This window comes from Brugia malayi (genome assembly GCF_000002995.4).
Source record: "Brugia malayi strain FR3 genome assembly, contig: Bm_v4_ChrX_scaffold_001, whole genome shotgun sequence".
In the NCBI taxonomy this organism is placed as follows: Eukaryota; Metazoa; Nematoda; class Chromadorea; order Rhabditida; family Onchocercidae; genus Brugia; species Brugia malayi.
Genome location: NW_025062479.1, coordinates 17,779,703 through 17,795,354, shown reverse-complemented (window position 1 = coordinate 17,795,354; position 15,652 = coordinate 17,779,703). Strand labels below are relative to the sequence as shown.

General features: G+C 32.8%; 1 protein-coding gene across 1 annotated transcript; it reads right to left on the bottom strand.

Annotated features, from left to right (window-relative positions):
* Positions 1 to 1,452: 1,452 nt before the first annotated feature.
* Positions 1,453 to 13,351, bottom strand: Bm4204 (Uncharacterized protein; the record flags this gene model as incomplete). Its single annotated transcript, XM_043075234.1, has 31 exons — positions 1,453 to 1,623; positions 1,954 to 2,070; positions 2,159 to 2,273; positions 2,342 to 2,575; positions 2,821 to 2,930; positions 3,012 to 3,177; positions 3,349 to 3,534; positions 3,862 to 3,947; positions 4,226 to 4,384; positions 4,599 to 4,791; positions 5,076 to 5,258; positions 5,467 to 5,612; positions 5,740 to 5,958; positions 6,250 to 6,414; positions 6,704 to 6,846; positions 7,154 to 7,337; positions 7,645 to 7,773; positions 8,280 to 8,489; positions 8,925 to 9,060; positions 9,323 to 9,408; positions 9,759 to 9,878; positions 10,037 to 10,123; positions 10,344 to 10,514; positions 10,651 to 10,891; positions 11,194 to 11,275; positions 11,392 to 11,491; positions 11,689 to 11,866; positions 11,935 to 12,038; positions 12,264 to 12,394; positions 12,893 to 12,981; positions 13,194 to 13,351. 31 exons carry the CDS (start codon positions 13,349 to 13,351, stop codon positions 1,453 to 1,455), a joined length of 4,599 nt encoding a protein of 1,532 aa, XP_042931168.1.
* Positions 13,352 to 15,652: the final 2,301 nt, after the last annotated feature.

Below are 15,652 nucleotides of genomic sequence, written 5' to 3'. Positions count from 1 at the left end.
GGTTAGTCAATGCTGCGAAATCGGAAGACAAAAGCAGTTCCCGCTGAATTAAAAATCAAAAGAATGTTGAGCTCCCAAAGTAATACTGCTAATAAGCAAAAGAACAAAAGTGGTTTTAAAATATTACAGAATATTCAAAACTGTTCTGGAAAATATTTCGGCATAACAGAATTGCGAAAACTCTTAATGCATTGGAACTAAATCTGGACAAACAACAAAAGTTTATCCCCATAAACCAGCAACAAAATACGACAATATAGCATCTCGGGCACTCTGCTATTACTATCACTGAAACATCTTTCGTTAAGATACAGTGAATCTAGAACTTGAAAAGTACACAATAAAATAACCAAAATTTAGTACTAGATCATAACAAATTCAGGACCTCTTAACATGGAATAATTGGAAAACAGACTCGAAAATATGGCAGAACACAATGTCTGCGAAATGAATAATGAACCATACAGAAAAGAAAAAAGTATCGATCTGCCTTCATTATCCAGTAGCCACCAAATGGTCTCAGAGGTTAACAGATAACATTAGTAATAAGCGCAACAACAAAACAGCAAATCACAAATTAAGATAACATTTGTTAGTTAGCTTTTCAAAATGTAATTTTCAGAATCTAAAAGATCTTAAAAGACCCAAAAATTCACGCGCAATAGCGAGCATTTCAAAAAAGAGAACTGAAAAGATATACGATCTCAAGTGATTACCCCATAAATCAAAAATCAAAATCAACGAATAATTAAACTACGAGTACCATTACATATAACAAGGTTTAACAGTATAAATAATGCAGATGCTATAGAGAGAACAAAACATCTCCCAGAACTTAAAAAATATTTGATACTCAAAACCAGCATAATCAGTTCAAACATAACTGAACATTCAGTGAATTTAATATCAATGACACGATTATCCACAGTATAGAAACAAGTACTAGCTTCTTAAATGAAACTTAAAATGTTTATGTATTTCGCTCAATCCGCCCTGATTACGCTGTTGTTGAGATGATTCTAAAAACTAGGAGAAAAATCACCGTGTTAGATAAATACACGAAAAGTACAGAATTCATTTTAAAAGTTAAAAGAATGAAAGATCACTAGAAATATAAAATGCCATATCTATATTATTCATATTTTATCCACATCCTCTATTCCCGAAATCATAATTCAAAAACAAGAAGTACCTTTTATTGTAAAGAGAAAACCGAACCATCATGTACGACAAATCAAAGACTGAACTATTATAATAAAACTTCGTTTACTTCATACAATAAAACATGAAAACTATATTTTCCACAAACATTGTTCTCTTAATTTACCTTGATTTGAAGACCTATAGTGCAGGTTTTTCTACATGGCTGAGGGGGAGTCTCACGCATAGCAAAAATTTAGAAGAGCACCATTTATGGAGAACAATTCTGATATCACCAACAAACAGAGTAATTTACAGCTCGGTGTGTTTATCAGTTCTTTCATGCCCAGACTTCGTTTGTCCCGTATGATTTTTTGATCTTATATCAAATAATGCCTTTATCTCAGCATCATAATCTTTCCATTCGGGAATAATTCGCATGGCGGAATCAAGTTTAGGTTCCTTCGTTTGGGGATTGTTGCACTAAAAGATAAATAGCATAAAGGTGTCGCAGTTTTAACATAGACGTGGTGAAAGTCCATGTTCCGAGCAAATTTCGCTAAGAGTCAAACAATCTTTTTGGAAAATCACTTGGTCAATAAACAAAACTTCAGCTATCTCCCTGAAGGTATCCATGGAAAAAAATGCTTATAAGAACGAACAGAAAGCAAATAATGAACATATGGGAGATAAAACCAAATTTAAAAGACGTCATTTGCAAATGATTTAAATTTGTCAATTGCAACAGACTGACTAAAAAAAGCCTTATTCAGACTGGCTAAAAATCTTATTCAAATAGAACTAACAACAAACCAAATCAATCGTTTTTGCCTTTTCTTTCGAAGCATCGTCACACCATGTTTCACACCAAAGCCATTCTTGCGGCAACGATTTAATGCGCACTTGGTGGATCATATTATTTGGTAAGTCCTATAGATATGGCAATATTAGGGGAGAAACACCAAATGCTATTTGAATAAAAACCGGTCATAACAGAATTAAGAAAGAAAAAAGTCACCTGGTCAAGATTTGAAAGACTATTCGGATCAGCACTCAGTCCTTGATATTGACCACGTAAGCGATCACCAGCAGCTACCTGACGAAATTTGACCAGATCGATTACGTAAAGTGCACTACAAATTAACAAATTACAAAACAGGTACTAGAAATATAAGGCCCAAAAGAAACGTTAAAAGATGACCTAATATGATATTTGCGACCAGCAAGATGATTAGCCCAGTAACCCTTTTTCCAGAACCTGAAACCATCCATCGATGTTCTGCTATCACAGAATGGAGTGAAACCATATGGAGCACCTCCCAAATCCAACTCCATCAGTTCCATCAAATCTGTCCGAACTATTTGATCCGCGTCAACAAAAATTATTTTCCGTACACCTAACGGAAACAGAACATCCAAGAAAAGTATTTTGTATCTGCAAAGGCATACTCTGTGTCACAATGCAACCAATAAAAAAAGAAGCAAACTAAAAAGGAATACAGTTTTATATACCAGTTTCGATAAACTTTGTTAAAACTTAAGAAATCGTAACAAAACGACCTAATCAGCAATCTAAATGAAATAAATGCATAAAATTAATGTTCCCTCGTTTTTAGTTCGTTTCTAGCACTGTTAAACCTCGCGCGGATTGATCAGTTTTATTCTTCTAATATATCTTACCCCCACATGACGCGCTGCTTTTCAGTTTGTTGATGTAACCAACGTGGCCAACGGTATTCTATAAACTCATAGTTGAAACCGTAATGTTTAGCCATTTGAGGCAATGTTTCCTGGAATAATTAGCTCAGAAACCAACCAAAATATGATTGATTATATTAACTTGTAGTGTGCATATACAAAAATCAACTAACTTTAAAATTAGGTGATAAATAATTTTTAAGTAGCCAGAAATTGACGGGATGTTTCGTATGTTTCATTACGCTCAAAATCATGATTCGCAGGAAACGTTCATATAAATGTCCCGATGCTAACGAAAAAATATTGATGGCATCATGTTTTTCATCACCACTTATACTTCTGGAAAAAAAATTCGAATAAGTTGTGAAAGATTTAAATGGCTAACCTTATTAGCGAATTTTAGGTTCAGACTTCACGATAACGAATAAGCTGGCCTCTAATAAGTCTAACAAAATTCCAGAAATCTACTGGAATTTTTCTAAATAATTTCTAATCTTAGATACGACGTACGTCGTCGATATGCTGCTCCAAATGGAGTGATGGTCCTCACTCTCTCCTTCCGATTTTCCCTCACTTAATAAATTCTCCTTTTCCTTTCCTTTTTTCTTGGCGACACGAACACGAATTGTTCGACCACTGAATGAATCGATTAGCACATTTACTCCGGCCTCATCTTCCGATTCCGTATTTACATGACTGCAGAAACATTTTGCACCATTACAAATAATTAATTTACTACAACATTAACAACTATGTTATAAGTAACCTGCTACTCCTCGCTCCTCTACCCATTAAAATAAATTATTTATAAATTGTTTTGATCGTTAAAATCGCTCACTTTATACTTAAAATTGTAGTTAAAGTCGCTTATCGATTTGCTAGTAATTTCTAACGGAAACGAAAATCATTTATGCATCTTCATATTTCTTACTATTAGATCAAAATACTAAACGATAAAAAAGGTATGCTTTCAGGTAACACAAAACAAACATGAACAATAAAATTAGGTAATGAATTACTTGCCTTACAATGTTATAGATATCCTTCGATTTACCATCACGAAGGTTTAAAATCCAAGCACCCGGATCAGCTTTTAACTGGAAATAGCCCTGAACAAAAGAAGTTATTTATTTTGTGCAAATAAAAGCAATCCTGGAAGAGAAAAAAAAAATAACAAAAGTTAAGTAAACAAATAAAATCCAAAATACTGACAAAACAAAAATGCATTAAAAAAAAAATCAACCAACATTTTTAGGTAGTACTGTAATGTAATAATTACCGCAAAAATCTTTGTTCTTCAATTAAACTACTAAAGAAACTGTTGGACCTGCATAACTTATTTTTTTTCCATCATTCTCAGGTGTTTTCGAAAAACTAAAATTTTTACCAAATTAGCCATTACAATTGTGTCATAACGACTCGGATTAACTAGTGTGCCCAAAGTAAATTGCAGACCACGTGGAGGTGATCCTGTCATATCATCAAAGCAGTGACCCTCCAGAAGGATATGTTCAAGTTCAAATTTGGCAAGCACATTTCCTGGTACCTGTAAAGTCTTCTTTCTTATGCATCAAGTATGTGTCAGTAAATCTGATTTTTACCTTTTACACTGCATATCGCATAACACATGATAAAGCACGCGTATGAAATGTTTATGATGCATGGTGCAAATACTAGTAAACATACGCACTATTGATCTTCCACTATTATATCAGCAACAAGACTTTGAAAAGTGATTAAAAGTAAAAAGCATGCCGTACATTTTCTAGCCTAATGTTGTCTAAATCATAAACGGCATATACTGATTGGACCATCCAAGCGTCAGGTGGAACAACTGCAAGAGTTAACAGCTGTTTGTTTGGTAACGCTGTGAAGCGCGCTTCATATGCAGCATCACTGATACGTCCTGAATTATCGAACATCACCGACGGTTGTAACACGAGACGATAAAACCTATAAATTTATAATTGTAAACTGTTTATTCGGATCCCCACATCAGATAAATCGAAGGAAGTTGAATGCGTTATCAAACAGTTTCAGAAATTACAAAAGATGAATATAATAAACAAAATCCTTAGAATCTTGCAAAGCCAAGAAAGAATTTAACTGGCAAAACTTCCATAAAGTTACCTATCAAATCTTAATGATACTTGCCAAAAATTTTATCAGAATGATGTCTATATTATTTCAAAAGAATTTACAGCACATATTCATAAAATAGTACAACTGAAATTCACCTCTTTAATGGAAGTTCGCTAAGTTTGGCTCTAGGATTCATTACCAATTTCACCTCCACATTGACAATTTTTTGTATAACAGTCAGCAAATGGCCAAGTCGTTGAGCTTGAGTAGATAATGGGTCAACAATACAGAGCGCCAGGATCAAGCCTTCTTCGTTGTTGCCAGAAATCGTCAAGACACTGCAAGATATAAGACTGTCAAACTGAAACGAAAGCATGAAGTAAATTGGAATATACCAAAAGAACAGCAATATACAGCAAGAACACAGTGAATACTCAACCTTTGTAACCAATTAGTGAGCTTCAGTTAAACACTTATCACTATTGATTGATTCAAGCCAAATACAAATCAGCTCTGTTAAGATTCATCAAGATATCAGTGATATACCTCTCTTTCTCTCTTAAGAGTGGAATGAATCGCCGTTTTTTGGTAACACCAACACTTCCAATTAAAGCCATGCTGCGTGCAACCATATCTGATGATTCCCCATATCTTGTTTGTATTCCCCACTTCTCCATGTAATCTTTAACGACCTACAAATTAAAAATAGTTACCTTAAATTTTAAACGTTCATATCGTAAACTTTTTAGTCAAAATTTTAGTCAAGCAGCCAATTTCGAAAAGGCTTTCAATTTTGTTGAACACCGAGAGATTTTATACCTTTCCACCTCGAAGCAACGTGAGTTTGTCAATTAATTCCATATCAGCAACATCCAGAACTTCACTATCGCCAAATGGTCCAATAAGTAAGCCATTAACTACCAAAGCTAACTGTCCTGGTTTTAAACCAAGAATACTCTTTGAGTACTTGGCATATACGATTATTTCATCACTGTTTATTTGCTTCGCTTCTTTGTAAAAAAGTGTCATATTCATGTCCTACAACGAAAACTTGCAGGAATATTTAGAACAAATTCGTACTATGGATAGTAATAGTACTTAAATTGTCAACTTCCATTAAATAATAATTTAGCATATTTTAATCGCATAGTTAGTGATATTTAATACTTTAACACATCGTTAACTTGCAGTGCAGCATGAAACTTTTAAAATTTCCATTACAGCAATTAAATTTCATAAGTGCATAAAAGCTATTACACTTACTTACGAAACCTCACTCGTGATACAATTAGATATTTAGACATCTTTTAAGAAAAGGGAAAAACAAACATTAACAGAAAGGTCATCCAATGTAATTTGTTTATTTAGCAGTTCCGATACAATTTCCTCTTTCACAAGCTTTGTTATAAATGATTTCATTTGTTTCGGTATAAGTATGCGTGATGCAATATTTACAAGCATCGTTATACTACCAGAAGTGGTTGCTTTTTCAATCTGCAATATCTTTTATAATTCTTCATTTGAAGCTTATGCAATTCAAAGAACTATCTAGTGCTTTCTTTAAAATTCATCAGTAGATAATCATGCACTGAAACTGTCCGCCACTAAGATTGCAAAAAAGAATTGTTACTTACAGTAACCTACAGCTCCATACTTTGTTACATTCTTAGTTTAATAAAAAAAAAAAAAAAACTAATTCCATTTGGAATAAAAAGAAGTTAATTAATGCACATTTACAGAGCTTGAACGTGATGTCAAACTTGTGATAAGCACAAAAACTCACATTTTTGGGGTTATTAATGATAGCAACACGCATAGTATGAGAACGTTTAAGATGTCTGATTGCATTATAAGCCAAAAGTCGTCCTTCAGCAGTTTCCAAGTCGGTCACTACCCAAACAGTAGAAAAATAAGTTTTCATTTCTTCTGAAATAATAAAACCAAGTATTCGATGAGTGTAGGGAAGAAAGTAAAGTTCTCTTCTTGTATTTTTGTAGATTTTTGTAAAGTCGTTCTGAATATTTAGGCCGCATTTTTATACGATTAAGTATCTAAAATTACTGCAAGCAATGAATACTTTCAAATTAATGTGATCTTAAATGAATACAGTTTTTTATTAGTACAACCACCAAATATACTAGACTACTATTTAAAAGAATACAACTTGCAAAATATATCATGTGAAATATGAAACGAGACCTACGAAATCAAATAATCATCAATAAATGTTTACCTGTCCTCGTAATGTATCGCATTCTCTTTAACATACATTGATTCTGCTCTTTCGGTGGCAATTTGTAATACTGTGTAGGTGATACGCTTGTACACTTTTTGACAGATGTTAAATCCAAATACAACGCATCAGGTGATAACGGTGAATCCAGAATAAGTTTGTTGATTCGTGGCATAACTTCTGGCTATAATATGACTAAATCATTGCAATAAAATCTTATTGAAGTTTAAAAAACTGAAAATGCAAGTGTAGCAATCGATATACATCTACATTAAACAAAAAAAAATCCTATCCAGTCCTATCCATTTCGCTGAAAATCTTATATGCTACAATTTTTCAATTTCTAGGAGACACCACTCACGTAATTATTCATTATAAGAAAATTAAAATCTTCAAGTTAGTTGAACTGAGCTCCAGTTCAAAAATATCCCAAATTTTTTTTTAAAAAAAAAAGCATGATTAAATCCTTTGAGAAATCATCTGATGAATACCTGGGAAAGTATCCAATTCATTACATTGTCTTGATCTTTTAGTTTCTTTTCCATCACTGCCTTTTGTAAACGCGATGTAACACGCATTATTTCCATCATTACAGTTTCTTCAAAGTGATCCGCCGTTATCTAAAAAAAAAAAAGATCTTTTCAGAACAGAACAACCCGAAATGTACAAATTTTCTTATTATCTCAAAAATTTTAAAAAGGGAATTTAGATAAAATTGAAAATGCCAAGAAAAAACTTCGCTTTTTTTCTTTTTAATACTATTAAAAATAAAAAAAAAAAAAAAAAAAAAAAACAAAGTCGCATTTTTTTGTTCCGCTTCAAAGAGATATTAGAAACTGTTGCTATTTAAAACTATGGAATTTCAATCGTAAATAATAACACTCGATTTCCAACCCCGCCGTCCTTAATCAATACCTCTGGGTTTAATCATGTGAGCAGCTATATTCGAGTGTATTAAATCAGTCGAATAAAGAGCTAGAGATGCAACCACGAAAGAAACGGAGATTAACTAATAGCAATATCATAAGCCCAACAAATTTATTGAAAAATATCGCTGGGAAAAAATATTCAAAAACCGAATACCAGTTCATTGGTTTAATGAAAAACATCAAAGAATCAAGCTTACGCCGGAATCGTCCAGAACAACACCATTTAGAAGCACTTTAGGAGTTAAACCAAGCCCGCTGTCCCGAAGAAATTTATGACCTGTTGAACGTCCATTATCATAGTCGGAATTACTACCAAACACGCTATTTGGATCATGGTTAGGATATTTCATTTGAAAATACGATAATACATCCTTCGGAGACACGGATTCTTCCTTCACATTTAGGACCTAGAATGAAATTTCTAGATAATGTTTACTATTAGGATTTCTGAATCAAAATAATTACCAAAAATTTTGTACCAATGTTACAACACCGAACAGTTGTAATCTCAGAGGGCGAATAATATAGAAGTGGAAAACCGCAAAAGCTGTAAACATATGTATGATTCAAAAAGAGCAGGGAAACACTGAATGGAGAAGGATGACTCTCAAAAGAAATAATTCCACAACTGAAATCAGATCATTTTCAAAGACCATTTGCTGTGTGAAGTAAAATACATCTTCATTATCAGATGCAGAGATTCAATGCATTTTCTGTATTTTTGATTGGTAACCCAAATTTTTGCTTCATTTTTTTTATATGTAGAAAATTTCATACATATGAAAAATGAAAAAAGCAAAAATTTGGGATGTTTACCAAAAAAAAACTTGATAATTTTAAACCTCAATCAAGACATCCAGTGCTTTCTGAATACCATTATTTGACTTGATAAAATTGTATAAATTCAACATGGCAACGGAAGCATCATCGAAACCAGTTATTTCTTTTTCATCGTTAGCCACGAAAACAACTCCAAGTCTGGAAACAAGACAGAACGTTTCGAAAATAATATTTATTTAGAAGAGCATATTTAAGCTTGATATCAGCTACTTGCCCAATTTTTCTTTTTGTATATCTAGACTTCCACAGTACATCGAAAAGTAAGAGAAATCCTATTGTTCCCAGAATTTACAAATAGCTGACAGAACCAAATCACTGTTGTTAGTAATTTTTGAGATTACAAATATGCATGACATCAAATGAAGTCCAATCCTGAGGAACCAGAAAATAAAAAAAATACCTAACAGGTATCTCATGTGCATAAAATCGTAGTGCATATTGCAATAAATCTCGCGTTTCTTTTTGGGATGGATCAACAATAAAAATCTGGAAAAAAATCTTACCTCAAAACTTGCTGAGAATTATAAATCAGCATAAAAACAAATATTAAAAAAAAAAAAAAAGCAACTGAGCGTGCAAAAGATGGCCACCATCAATACAGCAGTATTATATCAGATTGTCGGGTACTCTATTATTTCTTTTTGATTTTACTGCGGCGCCAAATAAAAAAAATAAATAAATTGATGTTCTAGCTTACAAAATTGGACACGGCCTTTACAAAATACATTAATTCAAAAAGTATTAGTAACTTTTCCTCGTTATAGAGAAATACTTTAAAGATACTGTCACAAAGTCACTTTTCTGATAAGTGGTCATAAACTGACCATAAAAATTACCAAAGTATATAAATTCCTAGCGATTGGTCGAAGCATCCCAGGAAAGTAGGGTTGTAGTAGCAAACCCACACTATTTGCCCACTGCCGGTATTGTTTGTCGGTATCCAAATTATTCAAGTACTAAAATAGATATGCTTTTCATTAAACTTTTGGTGACTTAGACCAGAAATTATTTAATAGGGAAAATCGAGAAGAAAACAAAAGTGTCCTCAAAACTTAAATTTCGATCAAATTGCAAATGTATCTTGTGTATTGAAAGATTTTAACTGCTAATTTACCTCCGGAAATGCTGGTCTAAAATCCAGTGCATATGATACACGCTCACTGTTTAATTCAAGGTCCATTAGAATGGAAAGGTATTCATTCTAAAATGACGTACTTCAAAAATCATGAAAAACTGCGAGAATTGTTGTTTAATAATTACCTACATATTATTAAACCGCTACAATGGTACAGTATCGTGCATCGATATTTCATATCAAGAAGTAAAAAGATTTAAAAAAACATGCAATTTTAAAGAAGATTACTACTAGAATAAATTTGAACGCTATAAACTAGTACTTCACTACATCAAGACCTGTCAACCTTAATTCCCATATGGAAAAATCCATTTGCCAATTTTTCCTCCTGCTTCAACACATTAAGCACTTGGAACACATCCAGAGCATCAATATCCACCATAATACCATTGATAAAAAATGTGGATTCACCTTCTGATATGCCGTACTCCATTAACTGCTCCTGATTTGCACTAACCTGCAGGTAATCTTTTATCTTTCTTTTTTATAGCCTGAATTTCCATAATATCTTTTTCTTCGACTAATTATCTCCTCAACGTCCTTTGTCTATTATATAGGAAGCGGTTCTGGAAATAAAAATCATTGGAAACAACCTCAGATATGAACTCTTTCCGTACTATTTGTCGTGAAAGTGACCGAGCAGCAAGCGGGAAGTTCTGACTTGAATCTACCATGATGTTAATGGCTTTCTGCGGATCAGCCTGAACAATTTTCTGAGCAGCCTGATAGCTAAGTTCCTGTACCTGCCATACTTTTAAAGGAGTAAGCTCATCACGTTCCAGCAAATGTAACCGAAACTGTCCAATCGATTCTTTCAAGTCACTATGCAACCTGCTGCAATTAAACAGCTCATGAAATATTTGACTGAACTCCCAAATTCTCCTAATTCTGACTGCAAAAATTCATAGGTATTACTGAACTTACAACCATTATAATTTTAAACGCCACAAAGACTGAAAAATGGCATCCATTAACAAAGTACCACTTAAAAGCATCTGTCATAGATTTTCTCTCGCAGCCTAAATTCAAACCTGTCAAATCCAATTATAATATTAATGAAAAATATGGAGCATGTGACATTCTCCGTACTAAAGAAATTTTGGAAACTTCTCAAAGCTTTCAAAAAGCATATCTACCGCAGTGTATTGAAATTGAACCCATAATTGTCTTCTTCGTTATCAATATATTCTTCTGAACTTTCCTCCACCGCTACCTTATCTGCAAAAACATTACTTCTGGATTTCCAATTCATTAGGCTTATTAAAGAATGAGTTGTAAACAGAACCCAATTCAAGAAAAATAAACGCAATTTATGGAAGAAATTACTAACTCACCAGTTACAGCATTGCTGTCATCAACTGCCTTGTATTCTGTACTTTTGATAGCTAATTCGACGCCGTAACCCGACAGCAAAGGTTTATCGTCACGAATATCCTAAAGTTTTAATTTCGGTGCAAATTTTGGAAACAGTAAACTATCGAAAAAAATGTTAGCGCTCTCTTATTTAAAAAATATATAATCGAAAAAACTCTAGTAAATACCATTTATCATAGCTGCAGGAACTACAAGGATTACTTCGTAACAATTCAACTATTGATCTAAAAATAAAGTGCAATTATTCAAAAACTTACTTTAACAAAATGGCGAAGGACATACTTGACTTTCCCGCTTCTCGATAGTGCTTTTGCTGCTAAGTGAAACTTTCTCCACGATGGCGTGGCCAATTCACCATATATAATTAAGGTAACATTATGTTCTTTACTTACCGGGAATACGTGATCAATAGAATAAACTGTTGGTACAGGACCCCTAAAAAAAGTATAGATGACAACGATAAATGCTGTTTATGAAAACTTGGCCATACAAAAAAAGCATACCTATCATCACTTTCGATAACTTTTTCTAAATCATTTACATCACATGTTAAGGTACCATGAACATCTGCAAACGCGGCACATGACTTCTTTCTTTCAGTACCTAACTGGAAAGAAAAAAAAAAAAAAAGAAAATTAGCATAAGACTGATGAAAAGCATCTTGTCAAACATGCAAAAAAAAGTTCCCTTTTTCTTAACAGCTGACATCTAAGCTTATGAAAAATGAAGTGCAATATGACTGAGCCAGAAGCTGACAAATAATTCAAAATTACAGTATTATTACAACGTATAAAATCCTCAAAAAATCTAAAGTAGAAGAAAAAATTATAACCCTCTGAAAAAGCAATACAGTTGGTGAATGAGCTCGTAACGATAAGGCAAATTTTAAAAGATTCATACGAGTTTCTTCCAATAAATAGCTTGCTAAGCGTACAGCTAAATCATACTGTTTGGCATCACTGTCTGAAACTTAAGCTTTGTAACTGCAAATAAAGAAAGTTCATAATATAAAATCATTTCCAAAAACTATCAACCATGAATATATCAATATAGCAGTGATTTACATACTAGAATTTCGAAGTGGAATGAATTGCACCTAAAATTATAACAGTTAAATCTCAAAACCCTTGTTATACAGCATTACTATTGTCCAATTTTTACCCAGCTTAAAATTAAAGGGAAATAAAGGAGACTGTAAATCAATCTGGCGAGTTAAACCAAAAGCCGTTGAAAAAAATCAACTCCATAAATTAAATCAGACCATTAAAAAAATCAAAGGCTGTTTGATTGAATTTGCGTGATGTCAAGGGAATCACATAGTCAGTTGATTAGATAACATGCACTATGCAAGGCAGTTAAATGAGCATAGACAAATGCAACGCTTCTATTTTGCGCTTTAATTACAAGACTTATAAAATTTTCCAATGCTTTATTAAATAATTTAGACACTGAACAACTTACATGTGTGCCATTCGTCGACATTAAGTTTCTCAACAATTTCATCTATGTAGGCCCAAAATAAAGTGTCACTTTCTTGAGCCATAAATTCGCTGCAAATTACAATATAGAGAAATATAGAGAAAAAGGAGACTTGAAGATAAAACAAGCATTCTTTAAATTTCTTAAAATTCAAATATCAGAAGAAAATATCTGCCCTTCTGCCGACTCTTTTTACTTTGAATTCATTAATTTCATTTCTAAAATTGACGCCAACCTTGATTTTCCTATAAAAAGACAGTTACATATTTTTTTTACAACACACCTGGCTTCAGCGATAAATGAGGTCTGTGACCATTTTGCATGCAGTGATGTAATTACCGATTTTTTGCTCGGTGAAGAATGAATCATTTTAGGGAATGCTGATAAGATAATAAACAGCCACAGGCTCTTCATAATAATAAATAGCCACAGGCTCTTCATACCCTTCTCTAAAATTTATCACTGATTGCTATTTACCTAATTCAATAATTCAAGAATGAAAACGTAATTGACGAAGTCTTTCAACAGTTTTCTAATGTGACCATGCCGCCTGGAAGCATAATTCCGGTCCGTATGCATTTATCACACTATGCAACCTAGATTTTCCGAATTCTTGTTCATGTATTAAACACAAAATACTTGGGTGGAATGAAAGCTATGTCTTAACTACGGCTATTAACTACGACTATTGAAGAGAGTCGAGCGAATATTCGTTATTTCCAGTTTATTCTGTTTAATATTTCCCATTCGTGCAGTATTCTTCACCTGAATGTGAAATATTAACACACTTCTAGATACTACCGATGGAACTACGCTACTATAAGATGTCACATTCTTAACAGTAACCATACCCCTAGCAATAACGCACGCATAAAAGTCTCTGAATTTCAACGGAACTTAAATGAAAATTATCTGGTCCACTGGTCTATCACTTCCACAAAGTTAACTCACGAATTGCGCTACCGCTGTTGTAGAGTAGGTTGGCATATCTCACGGATAATTATAATTCGTTGGTAATATGAGGATATGCCTTCTTGACATTTATGTTGAGCACTACGAAGTGTTCGAAATTGCTGTTTGCTATTTCAAATAAGGCAAAGAAAAACATCGACATGAGAATCAAAGAGATGAGTTACGCTCACACCGCAGCACTTCCATGTTCAGAATACTTGACATGTCTTCTCACCTTGCAAAAGTGAATACCGTATATCGGCAACTTCTAATGTGCTAATGATGCATATATATATATATATATATGTATTTATCGAATTGAGACATAATACAGCATCATCCGCCGTTCCTAAAGGATATTCCTTGCAGAGCCTTTATAGTTTTAAAGCTTTAATGTGATATATTAAGTACATTGAACAAATTAAGCAAAAATTCATATCACATAAATTTGGACAGCAGGTAAGAAACATATCTAATGTTGTAAAGCGATCATAACTGTTCAGTTTTAAACACTTTTCTGATAAGCAAATTACGCTTTAGTAAGTGATAGGCAGAATGGGAATTACCCACCATTGATCCCAAAAAACTGTGCAATTATCGTTTAGATAGTAAACAATTGCTCGCAGCAGACCGAGTAAGGTGGTTTTAAATTTTACTGATATAAATTCAAATGTAATAATCCGAACTAAATTTATTTCCGCGGCATTTTTGTCAAACAGTGCATTTTGGACAACGGTAAATCACAAATATTAAAAATAATTTGAACTAAAAAATTGTACTTATTTTACAATCCAATGATTATAGCCTCAGTGAACTCTCCATGGATGATGGAATAATCTTTCCATAAACTGAACAAATCACCCGCATGAAGAAATGCTGATGTCTAAAATTTTCTATCTAAAAGCTCAATAGATGCCGAAATTTTAGGATGACTTAAGCAATCCTTTTCGGAAGATGTTCGAACAACGGAAATTTTAACGAAAATCAATTTATCTACATGAAATCGCAATATTTTAAAAAGACGGAATAAGTAATCTAAAGATGGTGAACCCATTTTCTTTTTTTTACATTCAAGGAACAATTATAATTTGATTTGAATATTTCTTCGTTTTTTCTTGAATACATTAAATCGTTCAAGTGACAGAAATCTTTCACAGAAAAAAAAAAATACCCGAAAACAAAACTTTTAAGCAATATAAAAATGTCAGCAATAAATAAAGAAAATATGGGCCACTGATTTCTTGGATTAAATGAGCAAAAACAAAGTAATTTTATCTGCTAAGAAAGGATGAAACTGATGATGACAACGTATGTCTGGGAACTCTTCGATATCCGCCATAAAGTTAGTAGGCAGGAACAGCATCGCTTAAAATATTTGAAGAATTAGTAGCAGAGTCTTTGAAAGCATTCAATAGTGATTTTAAGATTGGTTTTTTCAGGCATGTTGTAAGTTGGATATATCTTTTTAAAAGATTCAGAAGTCCACTAAAAACCCATTTATTATGGTTCACTTTAAATAATATCACTCCCTTTCATATTTGGAAAATAAAAGATACTTTTAAAAAAATAGTGACATTATAATTGTAGTGTGTTATTCTTGTAGTAGACATTTTAATTTCAGTCGTACTGTTTCGTAGCAAAAACGAAATAAATATTCATAATTGTACTGAAAACTTGTAAATACATTGTATGGTTTATATTCGTTTAATTTCGATATTGTATTTGCATTCCTGAAAATCACTGTGATTATTATATATAGAGTGATTTAAAGTCAGAAATTGGATGTGAGCT